Here is a 23,196-nt window from a genome sequence, read left to right on the forward strand (position 1 = left end):
TATTGAATCCACAGTATACAATTTCATAATTAACAATTGTGAAGTGATATTCCAAATATTAGATTTATTTTTTAAAAAGGTTAAATTTAAAAATAAAATCGCTGGTCAATCTACCAAGTATGTCTGACCCCAATCAATTCAATAAATATTTTCAAAATTATCCAGCTACAATAAATACAGAGAAAGTTTCTTGTAGCTAAGTGCACAATATGCTAGCCCCCACTTACTGCTTTGGTCTAAGATATTTAAACATTGAGTGATATGTGGGAATTTCAAGATCTGTTTCCACTTTTTGCTCCTGCCTTTCCTCTTGCCTCCACCACCTAAAACCAAGACATAATTTGTAGTTTTAAGAACAATGACACCAATTTAAACACGTAACAAATTATAAATCTCATAAATGCAAATAAACTGGAAATTTGGTATTGCAACCATTTATTTTCATGGCAAGTAAAAGCAAGAGATTGCTCTAACTTTTAGTAACTGCTCAAATTGAAAATATAGTGAAAACTACCACAGCTCCAGCCAGGAATAGTGCACTTGAGACATGTGAAAACGGAAATCTCCTCAGGCAGAGGTGAATTCATTTCTTAATTTTGCTTCAGAAATGTTTTTACCTATAAATAAGTCCTTTAGAAATTTCAATCAACTCCTCTTGAAAACTTTAATCCCCAATATGCACCTGTTACGTTATTTTTATACTTTTCTTTCCACTTTGCGGAAGTAATCTTTCGATTACCAGGTAATATATGTTCAATGATTGTATGTCTCCCTTTTTTGCCCTTTAAGCCTCTTTTGTATTACAGTGATTAGATACAGGTGAAAATTAAAATATACAAAGTGAAAATCAAGTGAGAGAAATAACAATGTCTCCTTTTTTTCCTTTGTCTCCTTTTTTTCTCTTTCACTACAAACATTGCACTGAACTTAAAAAATTCAGTTTCCCTGGTTTATTATATTAACAATAACAAGAAAGAATGTAAATCTCAAGGGATAGTTATAAAATTAATAAAATATAAAATCCAAGTGCAAAGACAAGTTGTGCGATGATTTGTGAGTAGGAGAAACATGTTTTTTTTACAAGAAATATTAATGCCATTTAGTGGGAAAATCTTAAAAAAATTTTTTTTTCAGTTAACACAGGCACCAAAAAATCAAATGTAAAAAATAACCAAAAAGCACTGAACAAGAATGTCACACGTAGGTGTAATATTACTAGCTTTTCATAACTTGTGAGCAATTGAAGACTATGCAAATGTTGTTTATCAAACATTTACCAAATTTGTCATAATTGTAAATTGATATTTTTTATGATTTTTTTTTATTTATTTATTATTTTTTGTTTGCCTGCAAATGTAAAATAATGCAAAACTTCTCTTGGCATGTGCATGTATTGAAGAAAAAAAGTATGGTAGATCAAGGAGTTATAACAGAAGGAGATTACACGCGTGGGGGCGGAGCCCGTATTACGGTCTCTCATTGGTCGGAATGAATAGAACCCAGAGAACAATGGATGTCTATCTCTGTTACGCTTAATTACTCTCGTTTAAATCTCGTTTGTTAGTATCTGTGCCTTCGTCTGTTGATTTTTGAGGACAGAAACAGAAACGGAGTCCCAAGTTTCTAAAAAATGAGAGAAATACAGAATTTATATGATAGTACGTTGGACAAGGTTTTCAAAAAACAGGTAAGTGCTTTTAAATGCATAACTACACGAAATATGAAGATAAATTGCAACTTTTATGTCGTAGGGTCTCACTGTGTAAGTGTCCAGCTACACGTTGATCTCGCGAGGTGGTGTGTGGAGAATAAATATTGCACGAAAAATATTTCCCACTCATAACAAGTGCCTATAATTATAGTATCAGATGAAGAAAGTTTGGTCTTTATACAGTTGCAATTGTTAAGTAATTTGTGGCAATAGCAAAGAATAAAACTTAGGTGCACTTTCAGTAGCCGAATAACAAGCAGATGCTTAAGCCGCCATCTTGTTAATATTTCGAAAAAAAATTACTCCAAAAGACATTTTCCTCCTACTTTTTGAAACTTGTGTCACATGACAGTCATAAAATTTAACTAATTATTATGTGTGCAACACACTTGCTTGAGCAGTATTGTTTATTTTTGCGATTTTACATGTGGTCTAGCTTGGATACGACAATTGACAATTTTCATGAGTTCCGATCAAAAAGTGTTACGCTTGTTACGGCCAAAAGCCTTACCGCTTTTTGTACTTTTCAAATGCAAGATTATAAAAAAATTTGGTGGGTTTAGATTCTTGAACATCTTGGTCGTGGCGTGGTATATATTGCATGGATACTGCTCCAATATTTCTTGAAAAAAATAACCTGATTTGTTCAGAATACCAATTTTTTACTCTAGTGTTATGGGTAAATGTACCATTTTGGCCTTTACCTTTTTCATGTTTAAATCTAAAAAGACTTATCATGACAGTTGGTCATCATTTTTCTTCTCACCATGGTGGGTGGCTTTGGAGTGGTAACTTTGTTGTTAAAGTAAAGTGCTCAGTTTTTTTGACTGGAAAATTTTGCCTCCACCCAGCATTTTCCATCATGGCGGTCTAACAGGAAGTTTGACTTCACAGTGTCTTTGGTATAGTTATTTTTAACTTATTTAGTCTTCTTTTTACATATATATGTTTTAATTCATATTAAACCTTTGAAAAAAGAACACACATGAATCCTGGTGCTTCTTAATTTAAAGTCTTAAGGTTTTAAGTTCACCTAGGCTCCACCAATTACTTTACCTGTTATCTCACTACACATCTCTCTTTGAGTCAAGGTGTGTAAGACACACCTTATTGTGTAAGACACCTCTATAATTAAGGGGTACTTGCTTCTCTAATTAAATTATACTTCACTACTTTGGCATGTTAGGTGGCAAGCTTGGATGTTTCAGTTCCTGTTAAGAAAGAAGCTTTGCCTTGGTGGTTACAATAGAATAGAACTCTATTAAGGTTTATTCATTACTTGAAATTAAATATTTCATCTTGTAGTGTTGAAACAGAAATTCTCTCAAAATTGATAATGAATTTGACATGCATATCTTAACACTACTCAAGTTTTTTTTCTATTATAGATATGGGAGAAGGCTGCATTGAATATATGAATTATGGTCAGGCTGGAAAAAATTAAAATATGTCAATGAAAAAAGGAGGTCAGTGTGTCTGGGGTAAGTTACTTTTGTCATAATGCCTAAGATGCATTAAACATTCACTAACAACAGTACCCTTTTTAATTTTTTTTTCAAAATACAACAACCTTGGGCATTTTCCTTTTAGCAACCAGCCTTTCTGAAATCCCCTTTTTGTCCTGTCAGAAGAGTAGGAACCAGGGCGGATTTAAATGATTTCTTGTAGTAAGTACAATTTCTTTCAATTTCTTGGGGTTATTAGCTTGTGATCATGAATCTTGATGTTCTATATAAATTTAGTTGTAAAATATCTTTTATGTGGTGAACATTATTTCAGTCAAGTCATAACAAGACATATTAAACTTCACTGCGTAATTCCATAATGTCTACATGGATACTAGTAGTTCATAATGCTATTATTATGTTTTTTTTCAAACCTACAGGTTTCTCTCTTTTCTGAGTGGCATGGCATTAGCAAGGCAGAAGAAAAGGCCCTGAAAAAATTCTCACTTGAGTTGTCCTTTTTGGAGAAGAAACTGGATAAGACTGGCCAACAGAGATTGCATTAAATTAATAGTGCTCCTTTATGACATTTTAAAATATTTTCAGTCATCTAACTGACTCTATACATTGCAAAAGTGGACATAAATTTTATGTTACTGTTACGTGGAAAAAAATTCAAAACCTATATATAAATTGTTGAGTGCCATGGTATAACAGTCTACCTGATTGCCAGTGAAATTTCTGTTTCAGTGAAATTTCTTTAAAGCAGTCACTTACTGCTTACTTACCAGTTAATTTTTTCAGCTGTTACATTTTATAAATGTTCTTACTAAGTGTTGTCTTGATCTATAATAACCTTTTGAAAATCCCATGTTTTTTATCCTATTTGTAAGAATTAACCACTTTATCTTCGTGGATTTTTTTTTCATTCGGCCCATTAGATTCTCAGACCTTGCTGGCCTGTAAGTGGAATAGTATCTGGCACAGACTGGTATCAGCAAGTCAGATAAAAAAGAATATAATTATTTCTACTTGCACGGTTGAAAAAAATGCCATCATAGACTGCATAAAACTGGAAAACTGTAGCAACTTAATCATTCTTATGACTTCATTTATTACTGCTTATGTGTAAAATTTTTGTTTTTGTTCTTCTATTGATATAATAAAATGGTTTTACTCACAGATGCTACTTTCATGAGTATAGAGTGCTTGAGTATAGAGTTGACTTAAAAGATATTTTAAGTTAATATAGTAAATAATAGTTTGAAATTCAATATTCTCATCTTTATTTGTTTCACTTTAAAGAGCTCAGTGAATACTAAAATTTCTGATATATTTTGTACATAAATATATTTATGAATGAATAAAAATTATTCTTTATGTATAGCACTGTGCACTTGTTTACCGACAAATATGAACAGTGTTAGTACGTGTCAAATAATCCTGAAAAAAAGGGAAATTTCCAAGATAAAGAAATTTATAACGAGTATTCAGTAAACTGGCGTGTCGTGGCATTGCCTCAACCTTGGATTAAAATTTTAATTAAATGCATTATAATATTAAAATTATACCGAGTGAGAGAAAAAATACTTTAAGAAATTTAAAACCAGACACAAAGCGTAGGCACTGTCACAATGTATATGTTTATGGGACCCAAGGGCAGGAGGTTCCAAACGTTAATGTATTAATATTATGTCCTTTGGCAGTGAGGACAGACGTTCACTTGAATGTCATTTTCACAAACCACAGTTGGGACGTTTTCTTTTGACTTCTCCTTGGTGATTTTTCACCGGGTTGTGCCATAAAAAAGCCATCTATCACCGACTAAAAAAAGCTCATGGCGACCATCCTCAGTCACCACCTTATAATCGCTTTCTATGATATCGTTCCCTTCCAGCACATCGTCCAAATAATTACCTGTGAAAAAAATCGTCAGCATACAGCGGCGCTTTGACATTACTGATCTCGAATTCTAACGCGAAATAACGCATATGAAATTTATCTCCAAGCTGAGGAGAGCGACGCAGACGAAACCTTGAGACCGGAGGCCCCCCGTAGCTAGCTCCGCCCACCGTAACAGACATCGGACAATAGAAAGGCTTGCGTGTAATCTCCTTCTGTTATAACTCCTTGGGTAGATCAATTTCCAAGTGGACATTAACTAAGTGATAAGCTTTTCATCAAAATTGCATGAATGTCAGAAAAATCTGTTTTTAGAAATAAACCTGAGTGTAAATGGCTCTTGGGACTTCAGACTGCCATCAAATCATTCCTGTAATTATTTCTCATACTATCAATCAAAAGTGGGTCAAGGGCAAGGTCACCAAAGGGGTAACAGTCTTCTCCATCCTCTTTTCTAGAGCTGGAGGCACTAGAGATGGCCCGCAGGCTAATTGTGTGATTAAGTCCTGCAAATTATCCATCATATTTGTACTAAGGATTCACCACATGTACTTGTTCAGTTTAAAATCAGTATATGGATGATGATATACAAATCAATCAACTCTCGAGTCGTGCCATTAAGTTTAAGTATAATTATGAAATAAATGGGATTTTTTAAAAGATACTTTATAAAATTTTAGATTTTTTTTATACAAATATAAATGAAATGGTTTATAGGCACTTTTTCAAAAAATCAAATGCACAATAAATCTGTCAATAATTTTCCCTATCAAAAAGCAAGCTTATAACCAACTTTCCATGCAAAGTGGTGTAAAATCCCATAAATAAAAACAAGCAAATATCTGCCAAATATAAATGATTTAGTAAAGATTCATCTTTATCACATGGGTAATTCTGAGACCCTACTAGTAGATATCTTTGGCCATGGAAAATCCCAAAATGTAATAAAACCTCACATACTAAGTCAATATTTGCCACTCACGATTATCTATGAATCAAATTAGATATCAAGTTGGATGACTAGTTAATGTTATTAATTACAGATCAAATAATTCATTTTCGAGACACTAAAAGCAGTTGATCATAATAAAATCTATTTTTCCTGACTCGATGGTATCTCGCATGACTAAACATTCCTCTACCTTCTGTATCAAAACGCCACAGAGAAAAATCCATTTCCAACATGGATTTCAGCAATATTTTCGCTTTTCCCCCACAAAAAGATTTTACCGCAGCAGGGTGCTCTAATAGATAATGGAAAACAAACCTGGCATCCCACTTAGAAGAACTTTCTACTGATGGTGTTCCTTACATGTAAAACTACCATTATTTTCTGAGGAAACTACCATAATTGACTATCTTGGATATGCTTATCTGACTGCGATGGAAAGGGTACATGTATATGTAGCAGTGGTTTTCCACTTAATCACCTTTTGGTTGTTATTTATTTATTTCTAATTTATTTATTTTGACACATGAAATATTCTGTTCATATGACTAAATTTCAGAATTCTTCAAATATCAATTTGGTTTACTTTTATGAAAGTGAGTTAGTTTATGTTGTCACAGTGCCCCTCTCTCTCTCTCTCTCTCTCTCTCTCTCTCTCTCTCTCTCTATATATATATATAATAACAACACATCTTCCCTAATTAGCAACCTGTCAGTGCTATCCCTACCAATTTAGGTTGGAGGAATCTATCAACAGGTAAAACTGCCTTTTCTTTCTTTCTTTCTTTCTTTATTTTTAATGAAATGTAAATTGTAAGGAAGAGAAAATATAACACTGAGGAGAAAACTACTGTGTTCTGTCTCTCTGTCAACCCAAGGATGTCAACATCAATTGATGTTCTTGGTCAACCCTACCATGCATTGACCACCACTTAAGTGGCATAACCCATGGCTTTCTCCTGTCTTGCAACTTACAGGTCTCCATGACAAACTGTTTTAAAATCTGTGGCACAGCTGTGATGGTTTCAGTTAAAAGAAATATGGGAATTTGAGGTTATGTCAATCTTTTCAAAATATCAAGCTCCTCAGTTTTTAAAAATGGGGGGGGGGGGGGGGGGGGGGGGATGACAATTCATGGATCTGTTTGGAGGTTGCTGTTATTTCATATTTTATATATAATTTTCAATTATACAGTAAAATTTGCTGACATTTGTATTATGATTTCATTGCTATATATCATATGGCATCTTCTTGTGTATTATGTGCCACCTTGTTGGAAATATGACACTTCTGTTACTGATATGCATGACATAATGTAATAGGATACTTTGATAGCTGACATGTCAAAGTAGAAAACATGATAGACATACAATTCTCCACTCAATATTTACATCATGTGGGTGATTTTGCTAACAGCACTTACTTCAGGCATCTGGAGAAATTATATCTGAGGCTAAAACCCAACATATTCTTTAATGATAATGCTTGTTTTTGAAAATTAAGATGTTCATCTAGAACATCGATAAACAACAATTTCAATCCTGTTGATTGAAGAAAAAATAACTGCTTTATTTTAGTGCATAACACAGCTGATGAAATTCTTTCCTATCATCTAATTTTGAATATTGAAAGTCACTTTAAAACAAGCTGATATATTTTAATAATAATCTGGTATATTTGCAGAAAACAATTTCTTATTGAAGAATGCCAACCAGTTATGAAATTGTTCCTTGTGTAACAATTTGGTGAGGAATGATGTGACTTATGATAGATAAGAGCAATTAAGGATAAGAGAATTCTGGTTGATGTGAAAACGAGCTGCATGCACATACACGCGACTCTACTGAAATTAATTTCCACTTCTGAGGTTTATTTTGTGATCATTAAATAGGTTATTCAAGTTTCTTAAACCATTACAAGTTATAATGCCTACATGTATGATTCCCTCACTAAATATTGTGCCTGATTTTCTACTCGTTGGTCATTATTTCATTGCATGTTCATTTTGCAGTTATTTTCCTACCATTTCTGCAAACAAAAGCACTTATCACAGATCATCAGCAGGCATGCTGCCACTCTGTTTAATGTCACTTCTTCCCTCCTGCAGTCTGACTGTTCTACATCTAACAGGTTTCTACACCTATCCTGTTTACTTTTAACTGTGCACAACTGCCCTTTAATGTAAACATTTAAAAGGAGCTCTGCCACCACATGGCAATATCATAAATAGAGAAGCATTAATGCTACTTGTCTTTAGCAAAAAAATTAAAGCAAGAATCAAAAGAGCACAATTCAATGTATTGTTAAAATGAAGACAATGGCAGGCAGGCAGTTAGTAACATTGCATGGCTTATGTGTACATTATATTGACATTACGAATAAATAACCTAACTAACATTTATGTGGATGATACAGAAAAGATAAATATCAGATCCAAATACAAGATGTCTTCAGTTTGTCTTTTTTTACATACAAGGCAGAAATGTTTTACCCAGCAAAAATAAGCTAGGAGAAAAATGCAGCTGCCCTTGGAGAAAAATTGATTGGGTTGGCTTTGATATCTACTTCAAACATCTTGAAAATCAGAATATTTCAACATTTGCCAGAAAGATATGTTAAATAATCATTTCCCAGTATTCTTTTTATACTGATGTGACCCCGACCTATAACTTTCCCTGAGAATCAATACTCTGCAGTTCCAGACTGTATTATATGGACACAGAGAACTGTCACCTCCAGAAATGTGGCTTCCTGAACTTCAACTATGATTCAATCTTGAGGAGCTTATGGATGATCTAAGACCCTCAAACAACTACACACTGTACCAGATTTCCTACTTTGTTTATTTATGCAATATTTTTTTTTGGTATACGTGAGACTTACTAACCTAGTTGTTTTATCTAGGGGATATTAGCATTCACCACAATGCAACTGCGTGGGTTGAATGAATAAAGAGGGCACACTTGATCTATAGATTTCTTTTTGTTTCAACTGCTTATTTATCATTGCAGATTTGAGAATTTGCTATATCAGCTACGAATATAGAATTTCTTTGATAAATGTTTTAAAAAATGCTGCCAAATAGCATTTCAATCAGTAACACACACTTAAACATATTACTTGACAAAACTGGTAATATTTCAGTGTGCACTGTCATATTGTAATGGGGATCATCGAAGCTTGCATTTTAATGTTAAATTAAGCCAGATTTCGGAACATTTGGAGTAGGTTGGGGACAGCTATAATGGCAAACCAGCAAAATGCAGTGTGGAAATGAATGAAGCTGGCAAAATTTATACACCGATATGTTTCTGTGTGTTTTCTCTTAAGTTCTGCAAAAATAGAGTTCATTGCACATATGTAAAATGCACCGTATCCACAGTTGTTTCTTGGTGTTTTCTGTTACCTTCTGTAGAAATACAGTTTGTTGCACAAAAGCATCAATGCACTTCAAATGTTCTACCTGGCACTTTCAACATTTCTGGCACACAGAGTCACCATAAGCGCTAAAAAGTTAACCTCACCTCACACGCATTCTCGCACATTTTCTATGACATCACGCAGTGCCAACATCGTCCTTTTAGGCCATCTTTTATGATCCCACCCTGAGCTTCAGAGATAGCTTGAAACTTACCTCTACACTATACCATACCCTTGCCATTTCAGGTTATCTCTGAAACCCAGGGTGATGATCCCCAGCATCAACATATTTAGGCAATCACTCTGAAAATTGCTTTCCACTTAGAGCCTTATGTATCCATTTGAACTTTTACTGGAAAGCACATTTAGGGATCAGCAATAGGGGATGGTAAGATGATATATTCTACCTATAATATTGAATTCAAGGTGCTAAATGAAAGAGAAAGTATATGAACAGTTTTGATTGATGATACTAAATCTGAAGCTTTACAGTGCCGATGCCAATTCAGGAGATATACAAATTTACAATAACATACTGTTATTGACAATTCTCAGGAAATGAAACCATGTTTTATTTTTCCATTAATCATTTTCTTGGGAACAGTTGGAGTTGGGGATAACAATAAGAGGATAACTTGGATATCCTCATAGGGGGTTGAGGATTAATATAAGAGGATAACTTGGAAATCCTCATAGGGGGTTGAGGATAAATATAGGACTGTGTTGTATGTAAAAAGATTGGGAAAAACACAGGTAACATTAGCTGATGTCTCCAGTGACTAGTGACACTGTCAAATGTTATCAACTTTTTTTTTCCTATCATGATTTACGTGCACACAGGACATGCATGTAAAAGGCACTTAACAGTTTTGAACGTTGAACTTCTAACATGTGAGCCCATAATTTCATATCAAAGTGACTACATTAGATTAAAACATTTTACCTGACTTATTGAGTGAGATGGTTAAATTTATTTCTACCACTATTCAATTTTTGATATGGATACAACCGTACTTTTCAATGATATGAATATAAACAAAAGACATCCATCAACACTTCCATCCCACATATGTTATTTTTAAACTTTTTTTACAAATGTATATTTAAAATAAAAAGACAGTCATCAATCGATCATTCAGGGGGTAGCTTTTGTATCATTCAAGTTACTAATTTCAATACATATATGCATATATTATTGGCCAATCATGGAATGAATGTATGTAACAATCATTTTAAAATCATTACCCCAGAGTACAATGCAAGTTTTATATCATTCCCTTACTGCTGAACTGGAATATTATTAAAGGGCATCCTCCCTCTCCCGTGGATATCAATATTGATTTATCCTTACACAAACACTCATATAAAACATGATTGATGGCATACATAATTGCAGAGATCAACCAAACTAAAGATCAAGAGCAAGGACAAGTACATGTACGCCGGAGGACCAAATAATAACACATACAAGATATTACAGCAGAGTGCCAATCACTAACTATACTGCAACTTTAAGTGGACCTTTTCATTTCCTTTCCAACAACTGTGTTGACATCAGTTGCAATGAAGGCCCGGCTGCGAACATTGTCATGAACCAATTTCAACCACACAGAAGAAAAGCGTGTCATAATCAGAGGTATAAAACGACACAATGGTTCATACTGTGTCTATTATCCCGACAGAGTTCTATTCCCAAGCGAACTTGCACCATGCACGTTTCACATGAGGGTTATTTACAATTTACAATGACAAAATACGTAAAATAGCAATAATAACATAATCGACATGCATCTATATCGCACATCGATCGTGACAGATTCACAAGGCAAAAATGTGACACTCAACTCACCTTCCCTGGCTTTGAGGTAGACGGTGTTTGCAACTATGTTTTCGAGCTCCATATGTACTATCTCTGGTCAAATGACGGCATTTGTAGGCAAAATAATCTAACGATTGCTGCAAATACCAGGGGTGTGGTATGCTGCACTTGTTGGAGGAAGGCCTCCGCACTAAATGACGCTGTGGAATTTCATTGGACAAAACGTAAAAGAAAGGACCAGGTGCCCAAGACAAGCTGTTGTTAAAAGCAGACATTGATTAACGTTATGAGTGACTAAGTGGCGTATCTCTTACTAATGCAAACATGCACACAAACGAAATATGAAAGATCGCGTGAATACGTAATTTATACCCATTCTCACATACCCAATGAACAGGAGCTGTTAAAGTTAATATTGTTCACGTTATTTTGCACGCACAAAAGCGTTCGTGAACGCAAACTGCCAAACATAAGTGAACATAGGCCTAAACGGAAAGTGTAATCATCATAAGTGTTAAATGAATAAAAGCAAGTATTAATGCTAGTCAAGCAGAGTTAGGAAAATATTCCATTTAAAGTAATATCATTTAACTAACACAAACTTTTGGGAAAACACTAGAGGAATTGCATATATTTAGTCGCAGAGAAAGATGATGCACTATAAACCCACCCTCTGATACCTGGACCCCCGACACACACACACACACACACACACACACACACACACAAAAAAAAACAAAAAAAACAAAACAAAACAAAAAAAAAACCGCTCCTGGAAACTTAGGGAGTCCAAATTTTAAACTAGAAACTTAGTTTACCCAAATATAGAAGAAGAAATATAAAAGGAAATTCTTTTTTGGAAGAATAAGGCCTTCTACATGTAGGTACATCTGTAGGTACATGCATGTACCTGATAAATCCAACTTAAACAGACAAAATTCATTAAAATCGCACAACCCTGAAAATATAAATCTTGCTTGACATCCCGGTTCATCTAAGAATTGCAATTTTGGAGCATACAGACTATGAATTGTGAAGGGTAGACACGTACACTTCTTACAAATACTGCCAGAAAAAATACTTAAAAAAAGGTAGTGGTATTGCCCACATTCTGAATCAGTAATTAAGGATGTTTGATTCCGTAGCCGGATTGATTTTTAACAGACACTGACCATAGACTTATGATCAGCAAACTATTCCATAATCTAAATCCATATACAGCCAGTTATGCCAAGTAGATCGTGTTATATGAGCCACTTGTTGATCATGCTTTTTAATTTCATTCATTCATTTATTAATTCATTTATTCTTTTGTTTGATAAAATATGTTATCTTAGGAGGCTACCGTAGGCTTACGTGAAATCATTATGAGATGTGTATGTTCTGAAATCTTGGGTAGGCATATACAGGGGCGGATCCAGGATTATTTGAAGGGGGGGGGGGGTCAGCGGATTCGAAGCCAACGCCAACTTGGCGTGGGGTTCGGAGCCCGCTGAAGGACCCCAAGCATATTCGATATTTTATTTTACATAGCCTGTGCAAATTGTTTATGTATTAAATGCTCTGAAAACGTATCTTTTTGTCAGACGGTGCTCTATGCATATAGGTGCACGTGTACGGTCACGTCTACTAAGTACGTACGTTCGACACCTGCCCAGTTTCATCATCACTGGATCCATAAGATAAAAGTCTTATCCACTCGGCAATTATCCTGTGGGTAAAGTAATGTTTACTACACACTAGGTACTTATATTTGTCTCTGATATTGCTTGCCAGTGGTTAAAAAGGGTTGCTATCCTCAGGATAACTGTCCAGAGGATAACAATTTTATTCAAAGGATAGTGTTATCCAGTTTTGATGAAACTTACCCTGAGTGTCAGAGCAACGTGAAAGTTAGTTTGTTTAATATTTAATATACCTTGGAGTCACTTTCACTGGTATTGCGATATGGGTTATGTGTGAAATCAAGATCGAGCTGGCAATACCGGAATCTAGAACCTAGGGTAATGAAACTGGGCCCAGATGTTCGCTTTTCCAGGAGCACGCGTGCCAGAGCGTGCGCCAAGCTACCGCATGTATGCAAATTCATTCGTGCACATGTATACCGCGGAAAGGTATGGCATAACTGGAACGCACTGCGACCACACCGTCGTACTCAGTTTGTTCTCTCCTTTTAAAATATGCCTTGCTTTGAGGGATGAAATGTTAATACAAAATTAAGATCTGCTGATGAATACGCATAGAATGTGGTTTTATTATAGAAAAAGGAAGACAATCGAGACACTACCTCCTAGGACCTGGCGTGGCCAAAAACGTCTTCCGCTTTTATAAATTAAACTTGACTCGAACTTACTATGCGTTGAACCAATTAATTACCTACACCTATGAATCTTAAGATTAATATTTTTAAAAGGTGTACGTTAAAGAAGAAAAAGTTATGGATCACTCTTTACTACATGTGCAATCCAAATTACCCACGATAGTCTGAGCACGACGACGCTTGGACTACTTAGGCGTCACAACCGCCAGATTACAACCGTATTCAAAATATACATAAAGAAAATACAGGGATATCTTAGGAACCGAAGGATAAGAAATTGAAATCAAATCCCAGTTTTAAGTTTGATGTATTAAGAGGGGCTTCAATATGTAGATATCATCATAACAAGACTTGATATATTATAGCTTTACAGATACACTATATCCCCCGTAAGCTGCTTGCAAGCTCATCACTTTATCACTCTATCGCGCAGCATTCCTGAACCCCATGAAGTGATGTTACTTTTTTTATCTTGGCAGTGTTTGCCAAAATGCAATAGTCATACTGTCACTTCTCTAACAGAGACATATACACTTTAGACTAAGCCTGCATTAAATGTATGCACATTCTTGTTAGCTTTGGTCCCATTCTTGCATTTTATCAAATAGTTTATAGATATGTCGCCCCCCCCCCCCCCCCCCCCCAAAAAAAAAAAGTTATTTTTGCCACCCGATTTACAAGGTGATAATTATGGGCTTGGAAAGAGTTCTTTTAATTACAATTAATGTGCCTTTTTGGTTTGATTTTTAATGTTATTGTTCATAATTTTTACTGATATTGTTGCTGTCGTTCAAGACAGCGTGAAATGGTTGCTACATCTTAGTGTTTGTACCTTGGCCATATCTTCATTCAAATGAATGTACTAGTCGCTTCTCATCTATCGCACTTGCCAAACACGTACCCCATTGCAACTGCAATATCTGCAATATGCATTTACAGTAGACAACTTCTTCTCCAATTAAGATATTGCCTGCGACTTCATAGGAAAATGGTAAGAAAGATCCTAGTGCAGGCCTTACGTCTTAAAAGATAATGTTTTTGAAAAATCATGTTTTTGTACTGTAAATATTATCCAACATAGGTAAACTGTACGTTTTAATTATAGGCTATTTACTAACATGTATGACTGAAAGGATTTCTGTATAAACATTAGAATCACTGGGCAATTTTAAAATACTCGAAGAAAAAATACAATGAAGAAAGCAGGTACATAATTGTATACTCCAATCGCCTTCATCAAGTCACGTCAAGACTCATTTCCGTGATTATAGTTATTACTATATTACAATTATTCCAAAATGCAATATGGGGTTATATATATTACTATTATATATATTTTACCCCTCTAAAGTCTACTGAAAATTTTAAATGATTATTTAAAAAAATGTTTTCATTAAAAGAAATTGATACTGAAAAACAGGCAGAGTCAACAAAATATTAACACTTGAAGTCATTTAAAAGGCATTCAGTATATCTAAGAGGCATTCATCAATCGCCAAAAACATTTATGTAAATTGTTTTAAGGAGGCAGTTCAGGTAGTTCGCGATGTAGTATCAAATAGTACTGTTTTCACTTACGTTCATAAAAAAGCCAAATATAACCACTCTGCATCTCTACTATCTAAAAAGTGACCCATATTTAGAAGAATTAGAAATTTCTATAAGGGGAGATTGAGTACAGGGCAACATACCATTCTAAACGATAGTGTTCGTGACATCGGCGATAGCACAGAGGTTAGGACATCGGATTCCCCAACTAAGAGTTTCGGGTTCAATAATGGATGTGCAGTTTTCATCTTTTAACGAGTGTTTTAAATATTTTAATTTCAAGGAAAAGAGTACAGGTAAATTCGCCAAGAAATGCAGGTGTCATTGTGTCCTCGTCGGTGGCGCAATGGGTAGCGCACCTATATGGTTACGAAGCCTTCTTCTACGCCGACAGACACGAAGACGCCTGGAGTAGGTTACGTGTAGGCCAGGCTAGGTGTAGGTCAGATCAGGCTAAGGTGTAGGTCAGCCTAGGAATATCCTAAGAGTGAGCTAGGAGTAGGAATTAAACTTAGAAAACCAAATAGGCATTGAGATATAAGTTAGAAAATCCAATAGTTGTCCTGTAAAAAAGTGACTTATATTTTTTTTCTGACATTTCCAGTTTGGTGTTTGGATTAATTTTATGTTAACTAGAAAGACAGAGACAAGTGTGGTACAGTGTGTGACCTCTGACCTTGGGCTTTCTCCGATGATTTTCATTAATACGAAAAGGAGTCCACATTTATCGATATACGCACTGAACAGGTTTGAAATAATGAATGAATAAATAAATAGGTAGATAGATTCATATAAAGATAAATGTGTAAAAGAAAAGAAAAGAAAAGAAAAAAAAGTAAAGAAAGAAAGAAAGAATAAAAAGATCGTTGATGTGAAAAAGGATCTGAGAGGCAGGATTTATTTAGAAAAGGGAGTAGGAATAAAAGTTAGAAAATGAAACAGGCATTGAAAAATAAGAAAGGGGGTAATTGATTATCGTTTAGCAGCTTAAGTAGGTGTGCCAGACATCTAAGCCGCTTAAGCTGAAAGCAATTTAGCGAGAATCCCTTTGGAGATAGATCGATCCTGTTAGATCGTTCTAGGTATGGGAATCTAGTCTTAGTGTCTTCATGGGGCTCACCCTTCAGCGAAAAACGTACAGAGGCTTTTATGGGCCACGGTAATCTTTTACACCTGAAGTCACTGATCTTTTATGGTTTGTCTCTTACATATCCCATGTTTTTTACAAAATTTGTTGCCGCAACGCACGTGCCAGTCTCACCGTCATTTTTATAAACCCTCTCTACTTCAAAGTTTCCGAGACTGCGTTTGTTCAATATATTAGAAGACTCTGTCCTGTTTGCTTGGGAAAAACCAAAGATTGAAATGTTAGGAAGACATGGCAGTACTGACCACCCCCCCCCCCCCCCCCCCTTAAATTTCTGAAGAAAATCACCTCAATGGTCCCCTCTTGAAATTAGAATTTTGACTAGCTGAATCATAGTTCTTAACCGTACCAAATGGCACCGTTCGCCCTCTAAAATATCAAATTTTTTTCTGAGCCCCTCAGCGGCCCCCGTACCGTAAGCCAAGGAGGGGTTGGGGAGGGTCGGCTTCGCATCCGCGCACCCCTCCTTCACATAATCCTGGATCCGCCCCTGCTTTATAACTTCTTAAACAGACATGAGTTTACGTAATTAGTTTACAAGCGATAAAATTCAAAAATATTTCAAATATATAGTATATGATTTATTTATAGCAAAATGACTTTATTTTGATTTAAAAAAAAAACGGTGTTTATGTCTTGACACCTATAAAATCAGATCTTAAGAACCGTATTATGTGCATGGTCTTTCTGCTGAGGCATTAATTCTAAGGTGAAAGGGTTTGTCACGGCGTAAGATGGCTCTTCAACGAATATTGAGTTGATAACTTTGTCGCCAAATTTCAGAGTTTCCATAATTCCTTTAGCCGTCTTCGTGCGATGTACGAACGGGTACTTATCTCTCAGCTGCGAACAATCAACATGTACTTCTTTCGCCTTTTGCATCTTTTTATAGTCTTTGATATCAAGTTCGGAGACATGTCTATACTGTCCCCGCTGACAACCCACGTCATCATACGTAGCAAGTAGATTTGCATAGCCGTCCCTCGGCGATGGTAGCCACATGGGCCCAAACGGGCGAAGATGAAGTGGGAATACTGTAGACTTTAGAAATACATATTCCCTGTGTATTGGAGCCATGTCAATGAGGTGGGTGGCATTCTCCCTGTAAAAATTGATGTCAATATATGGAAATTTCCACCCGAATAAGGTGGGCTTAGATAACTTCGAAGTATTTGAGTAAAATTTATACCGAGGACTCTTGCTGTGTAATGCATACTCTGGCCGCATATTTCCCAATATAGCTTTTACGTATGGAGCATGCTTATAGTTGACGTAAACATCAACGTCATCGTCCCAGGGTATTAGACCGTGATGACGAAATGACCCAAGAAGTGTGCCACCAGCTATGAAATACGTGATATTGGCACGCTTCATAGCCAAGTGAAAGACTTGTAAGAGGTGAAACAATAACTTTTCTTCGTCGGGTTTTAATGCCTTTTCGAAAGGGTCCAAATGGTGAACATCTTGTTTTTCAACTGTAGTTGCCGTTGTTGTCATTGGTGTAGTTAGTTTCGTTTGTTTTCCTACATTCAAGTTCTTGTGAATTATGTGAAGTGAACTGGTTATGGTACGTTGAACGATAGTACTCGTAAACGGGCTGGTTCCTTTCAGTCGAGATAAAGAAGACCTCGTAGAAGAAGTAGTTTTCTTACTGGGTCTCTTCCTGGGGTGCAGCATTCTAAATTTTTCTCCTTCAAGGGGAAGTTCTTTACTGCCCTTTTCTCGTACATAAGGCACACTAACATGAGTACTAGTCCGACTAGTGCGCCTGCTGATCCAATTTACAACGCCACAAGTCTGAAAGGATGCAAGAGTTATACCCAAAACGATCGACAGAGTCAGGACGCACGCTATCCATAGAGCCGAAGGTTTTCGAAACCTAATATTCCGCATTCTTCTTTGAGTATATACCCTAAAAAAGAAAAAAAAAATGTCAATCAGTGCATTATGAAGTATGGTATTATTCATTAAGCTCATTTAACCCATGTGCCGAAGTCACTTGAATCTAATATTCCAGAAAACTAACATACATGTCGTCGTATATAGACATTTTGACTTTAACATTTACTTACCTCAGCCTAGCGGGAGCCCCTCACTTCATAGGTTTAAGAATAATTAGTTCTTGTAATTTCAACGCAGAGAGTCAATTAACGACGCACCTCGCCAACGGAGGCATCATTCTACTACAGTCCTTAGGTATCCGGAATACTTAAATTGATAAAAGTTATCTCCAAACAAACTTAGCCCGTCTGTGCAATTAACGACTATGTTAGCTCCGTCCATAGAAAATCAAATAGTTTTTCGGCTGCTATCAGAATGAGTAAACACTATGAATTTAATACAAACCTTTGATAAATTATGGGGCCCTCACCCTTAGTGAATTTCAAGATTACACAAGCTTACTTATTTCAATTAGTATAATACACTTTCTGATAACATACATTACTTTTATTTGCACACGTGTAACCTTTTAATTTTGGTGCAATCTTCATTGATAGTTTATCTTTCTTTTCATACGAGAAGTTGTGTTTTCTTTCAAAATATCCCTCTTAGCACAGGATTAATCTGATTAATTAACCTAGATAGTATCCTCTACTACCTTAAAAAACTGTTACCTAAAAGTACATGTGGAAACACCCAGGGCACATAATTCAAATACGTGGGTATTAATGGGGTAAGGGGGCTGATGCCCTTTAGCCCCCCCCCCCCCCCCCCCCCATCTCTTACACCTACAGAAGAGAAGTAAATACTTAAATGTAGAAATTAAGGAACAAAAACGAACCATAATAGCAAAAGCTTATGGAATAAGTCTTTCTTACATGTGCATGTCTAGCGGTCTTAAATCATGAAAAACTGTTTGACAACTGTATTTTTGAAACAGGCTTATAATATGACATTTTGTGACGCATTTTGTGACATATAGCCTAAGCATAGTGTGTTACGTGTTTACACCTGTTGCTGCAACACCTATTTGGTCGACCCACCCACCCCCCTCCGACAATTTCAATTGTTTAATTGTTTGATTTTAAACTTTAAATATCAATGAAAATCTGTTGGGAATGGTTATATATATTTTCACTGCGCTCATGACCACAATAGTAAATTTATCACTAGTAATGACCCCGAGGAAGACTGCATTACGCGTCACGTGCAATATAAACAAATGTGAACTTAGACCTTATAACTTCACAATGGCGGGGGAGCAAAAGAGTAATAGCAACACCGGCTTAGTGTATTGTATTGCATGTAAAACTATGGGCATTTTGACTGTGATATGTGTACTGAGTCTCATAACGCATACTCAAGCTGTGGATCCAATAGACATATGTGGTGCTGATGGATACGATATTACGAATTTAACCAGGTGAGATGCAAGGACCTATGACTTGTGCAAACTTTTAAATCACGTGCATTATTTGAGAACACGGTCATGTGACCGAGGTGCTAGCACCAAACTTTAATGTTATATCCGTTATGTCACCCATTTTCCTACATAAAGTCAGTGATGTTGACGCTTACACTTTTACTGGGTATGCATACCATCCATTCCTAATATCTAATTTAGGCCTACCAATGTCAAATGATGTCAACTCGCACTTTATCTTTAAAAATGTCAGGTCGTCATGTTACCCCATTCAGGCCGTATAGCACTGTGTGTAGGTTGGGGAGGAAAGCGGCTTATCCTGAGCACACTAGTCACTGACAAGTCTTCTTTAGTCGACGGCTTCCTTATGAGAGCATTCCTTTTTCACATTCATATACTCTCCGTGTTAGAGCTACCGTCAGTGCTTTTGTACACGAGCGGAAAACCCGGAAGTCACTTAGGACGAAATGGTTGACAACAATTTTCACTGAGTCAAATATACATATTTCCAAACAACATGCGTGCTGTGCTTGCACTGATCCAATACACGTGACATTATTTGCTTGTTCGCTGGTAACATTGTGTCAGCAGTGTCTCAGGCTACTTCATAGACCATTTCAAGTCCTACCATTGCTACATACATGTATAGTCGACCTCTCTCGGGTTAAATGCCTTATTTATATATACAGTTTATATATATAAGCCTAAAAAGGGCACTTACAAGATGGGCATGGAATAAATAAAAATGGGTTGGGTATTTCACGGCGTAACTGTGCCAGGAGTCGCACATGTATTTGACTTTAACGTTGCTTTTTCTATTTATCATCCCTGTGTCTAAAGAAGGCAAATCGTAAGTTACATTATTGTACTGCTACTATTGTTGCCGCTGCCTTTTTTGAGCAATTGAGCGAAGATGGTGCAAAGAATCTATGGCAAAGCATTCTCGATATATTTTAAGTGCTGGTGTTTTTTTCCTAATTACAGTGCTGACTACTGGGAGTTCTCTACAGATCAAAAGTGTCTTCATTTAGGAAACACCACCACTTCAAATTGTACGTTTTTTATGGCGTTTTGTAAGGCTTTGCAAACAGGAGGAGCCAATTGTACCCACGCAGGCGTCTGCCAGATGGACGATGACAACCCAGAAAATGTTTATAGAATAGGTGGATACCGGCAAAATCCTTTTGTGGAACAAGGTTAGAAAACATTCTCACTAGTTCTCATATACATGTAAGACTATATCTGTTCATAGCGCATTTATTCAGTTACTTTGGGCACCGAGCGTTAGGCACGGTTGGGAATCTCGATTCACATTTTCATTTTATTCTTTTGCAGATACGAATGGTTTTTTCGCTGGATTTCCGAACGGACAGTCCTTCACAACTTCTTTTGGAAAACCGTGCAATCTTTCCATTTTAATTGAGTTTAAATGCAACCAGAATGCACTGTGGAGGGCAAATATTGATACTTCTACTGTAAATCCCTCTGAGGCTCCGAATCCAACGAAGTTAGTGTACCACCCAACTTCTTGTGCTGTAAGTAGCATATTCGTCTATTACCTTTTATTATGTCGTGTCTCATGTTTCGGACCAGCTGAAAACAATAGGGGCAAGACGCCATAGTTTACATATTTCCTTCTTTTTTAATTTTTTGAAATTTCATTTATTTATTTTGCAGGAAAATAAGATTGATTCGCTGTTATCAATATAAAATAATCTATGTGTAATCCGCTTATCGTTAAGTGGCCGTGTACATTGCTGTTGTCTACTTTATTTCAGTATCAGCTAACTTTTGACTATGCAGGTGCATGTCAGAAAATTAGCCCAGCCACAATGGTAACTTCTTTAAGTGCGGGTACAGTGCTAATCATCATGTGAGTAGACAGAGCAATTCATTTAATTATTAACTATCAGCCATACCAATCTATACAAAAGCTTGTACTTTATTTGAGGGCATTATATATAACTTAGGTTAGTCAGTAATCAGATGGTAGTGTCATCCACAATTTAAAGAACACTGGAAACTCGCAGTGTTACGTCACACACCAAATAATAGTAAATAATCACGTATTAACTCCTTTTTTTTCCTATTTTTCTTTTTCTTTCAGATTTTTTGTCTCATTGTTTGTTTACTTCCTGTTCGGCAGTCTAGCGAACGCGTGTGTGTTTGAGCAGACAGGAGCTCATATAATTCCCAACTACGATTTCTGGATCATGTTACCCACCTATATTGTCGTAAGTCACCTTTCTGATGTCAACTTTGAAGTAAAAAGTAAAAATGTTGTTTTGGATGCAAATATACCTTTTATTTTGGGCCATAAAACGGATTTTGATTGTGTTTTTTCGACCCCCTCCTCCCAGCTTCATCTTGGTTATTCATTTCAAGTTTTCTAACTGATAGATTTTGATTGCCCCGATTCATTACTTTAAGCCCTGTGCTTGGTCCCCATTTTTTAATTTGTCTTTTCAAAACTAATCAATTAAAATCATATAGACACGGTATATTATGGTCAAGTGATGAATAGAAATCAGAAAAAGTTTTCATTTTATTTTGATATCTCAGCTGTTTTACTGAAATCAGAATGTATAAATCCTCCGTGCCTTTAAAGTGATAAATATCGAAGTTGGAGATCAGGCACAGGCCGCAAAGTGGGTCTGCCTTTCGTTCAGTCAAAACTAGGACCCGCCAAAACACTTGAAAATGATCTGTGAAATTCTCTCTATTGCATCTCTTAAAATAAATTCTTTAAAAGGTTAAACTTTGAAATAATTTTAATGTTTTTTTTTTTTCAAATAAAAAGAACCTATCAAAATCATTTACATGATGATTATAAAACAGCGGAATGATAGGCCGCAAAGCCTTTAGTTTGGTTCAGTGGTTTGAATGTCAAAAAAGATGAGAACTGGATTTGACAGTTCTGTAAAATAGTCATTATCGGCTATGGGAACACTCGCTTTCAATTAAAATAAATTTTAAAAATATTTTGAAAATAATTTATTGTGTTAAAAATATATTAACTGCGAATTTCTATTGTGTTCTAGGATGGGTTTACATTTACATTCAGCTGCATGTGTTGTAGAGAGACGAATCCGTCCCATTACGAGGATATCGAATGAAACGATAAAAAGCGTGTTCAGTGTATATTCAAGAATTCATCAAATTTCTTGTTTGGTACCTATTGTGATAAGACATTACAGTTATTCAAGTCTTGTTTTTTTATGGAAGAGAAGTTGTAGAAAAATCACATTATCAATATGATACTCTCCCTGACATACGTATTGTTAGGGCTTTTAGTGCAGTGAATGATTTCTTATTCAAGTAGAGTAATATTTAACTAATATTAGTTTTCAATAACCTATATTTCAACAAAAAGTGCAATATTTATAATAACACAATCACAGTGCCTTCGATAAAGGTTTCTTCGAATCAGTCCATTTTGTTGAGCAAAACCAAATTTGAACTATGGTTGATAGAGATCAGTTTCATCATGTAATTGCATAAATTTACTACATATACAGGAGTATTTAGTTCATTGTGAAATAAAACATTTTATAAACTTTCGATAAGTGGT

The 23,196-nt window shown here is 35.7% G+C and overlaps 3 protein-coding genes and 1 long non-coding RNA gene across 8 annotated transcripts in view; 2 read left to right on the forward strand and 2 right to left on the reverse strand.

Annotated features, from left to right (window-relative positions):
• LOC106178688 (G protein-coupled receptor kinase 5) overlaps window positions 1-11,445 on the reverse strand; it is a 30,028-nt gene extending 18,583 nt beyond the window's left edge. For both annotated transcript variants that reach the window (XM_086999140.1, XM_086999139.1), the window contains exons 1-2: window positions 11,277-11,445; window positions 228-323 (exon numbers count right to left, since the gene is read on the reverse strand). In XM_086999140.1, coding sequence (XP_086855266.1) covers window positions 228-323; window positions 11,277-11,328 — 148 coding nt within the window. In that variant the 5' untranslated portion in view covers window positions 11,329-11,445. The remainder of the gene's footprint in view (window positions 1-227; window positions 324-11,276) is intronic.
• On the forward strand, window positions 1,439-4,338 carry LOC147764281 (uncharacterized). Its single transcript, XR_015331899.1, has 3 exons — window positions 1,439-1,687; window positions 3,100-3,192; window positions 3,597-4,338. It is a non-coding gene; the product is annotated as an uncharacterized LOC147764281 (long non-coding RNA).
• Window positions 11,446-16,827: 5,382 nt separating the features above from the next.
• On the reverse strand, window positions 16,828-20,613 carry LOC147764282 (uncharacterized). 3 transcript variants are annotated; one of them, XM_087000284.1, is made up of 2 exons: window positions 19,892-20,613; window positions 16,828-18,173 (listed from the first exon to the last, which is right to left on the reverse strand). In XM_087000284.1, the coding sequence occupies exons 1-2, from the start codon at window positions 19,894-19,896 to the stop codon at window positions 16,913-16,915; spliced, it is 1,266 nt and encodes a 421-aa protein (XP_086856410.1). In that variant the 5' UTR covers window positions 19,897-20,613; the 3' UTR covers window positions 16,828-16,912. The 3 variants fall into 3 exon arrangements, 1 of the variants encoding a protein (XP_086856410.1); XR_015331847.1 differs by lacking the exon at window positions 19,892-20,613 and adding an exon at window positions 18,334-18,942 and having other exon boundaries at window positions 18,009-18,173; XR_015331848.1 differs by having other exon boundaries at window positions 18,045-18,173; window positions 19,833-20,613.
• On the forward strand, window positions 17,216-23,191 carry LOC106165683 (uncharacterized). 2 transcript variants are annotated; one of them, XM_087000286.1, is made up of 6 exons: window positions 17,216-17,347; window positions 20,610-20,821; window positions 20,961-21,160; window positions 21,404-21,498; window positions 21,733-21,859; window positions 22,667-23,191. In XM_087000286.1, exons 1-6 carry the CDS (start codon window positions 17,337-17,339, stop codon window positions 22,739-22,741), a joined length of 720 nt encoding a protein of 239 aa, XP_086856412.1. In that variant the 5' UTR covers window positions 17,216-17,336; the 3' UTR covers window positions 22,742-23,191. The 2 variants fall into 2 exon arrangements, with proteins under 2 accessions (XP_086856412.1, XP_086856411.1); XM_087000285.1 differs by lacking the exon at window positions 17,216-17,347 and adding an exon at window positions 19,425-19,625.
• Window positions 23,192-23,196: the final 5 nt, after the last annotated feature.

This window comes from Lingula anatina, chromosome 1 (assembly GCF_051362555.1).
Source record: "Lingula anatina isolate TDL-2025a chromosome 1, LinAna3.0, whole genome shotgun sequence".
NCBI classification, from domain to species: Eukaryota; Metazoa; Brachiopoda; class Lingulata; order Lingulida; family Lingulidae; genus Lingula; species Lingula anatina.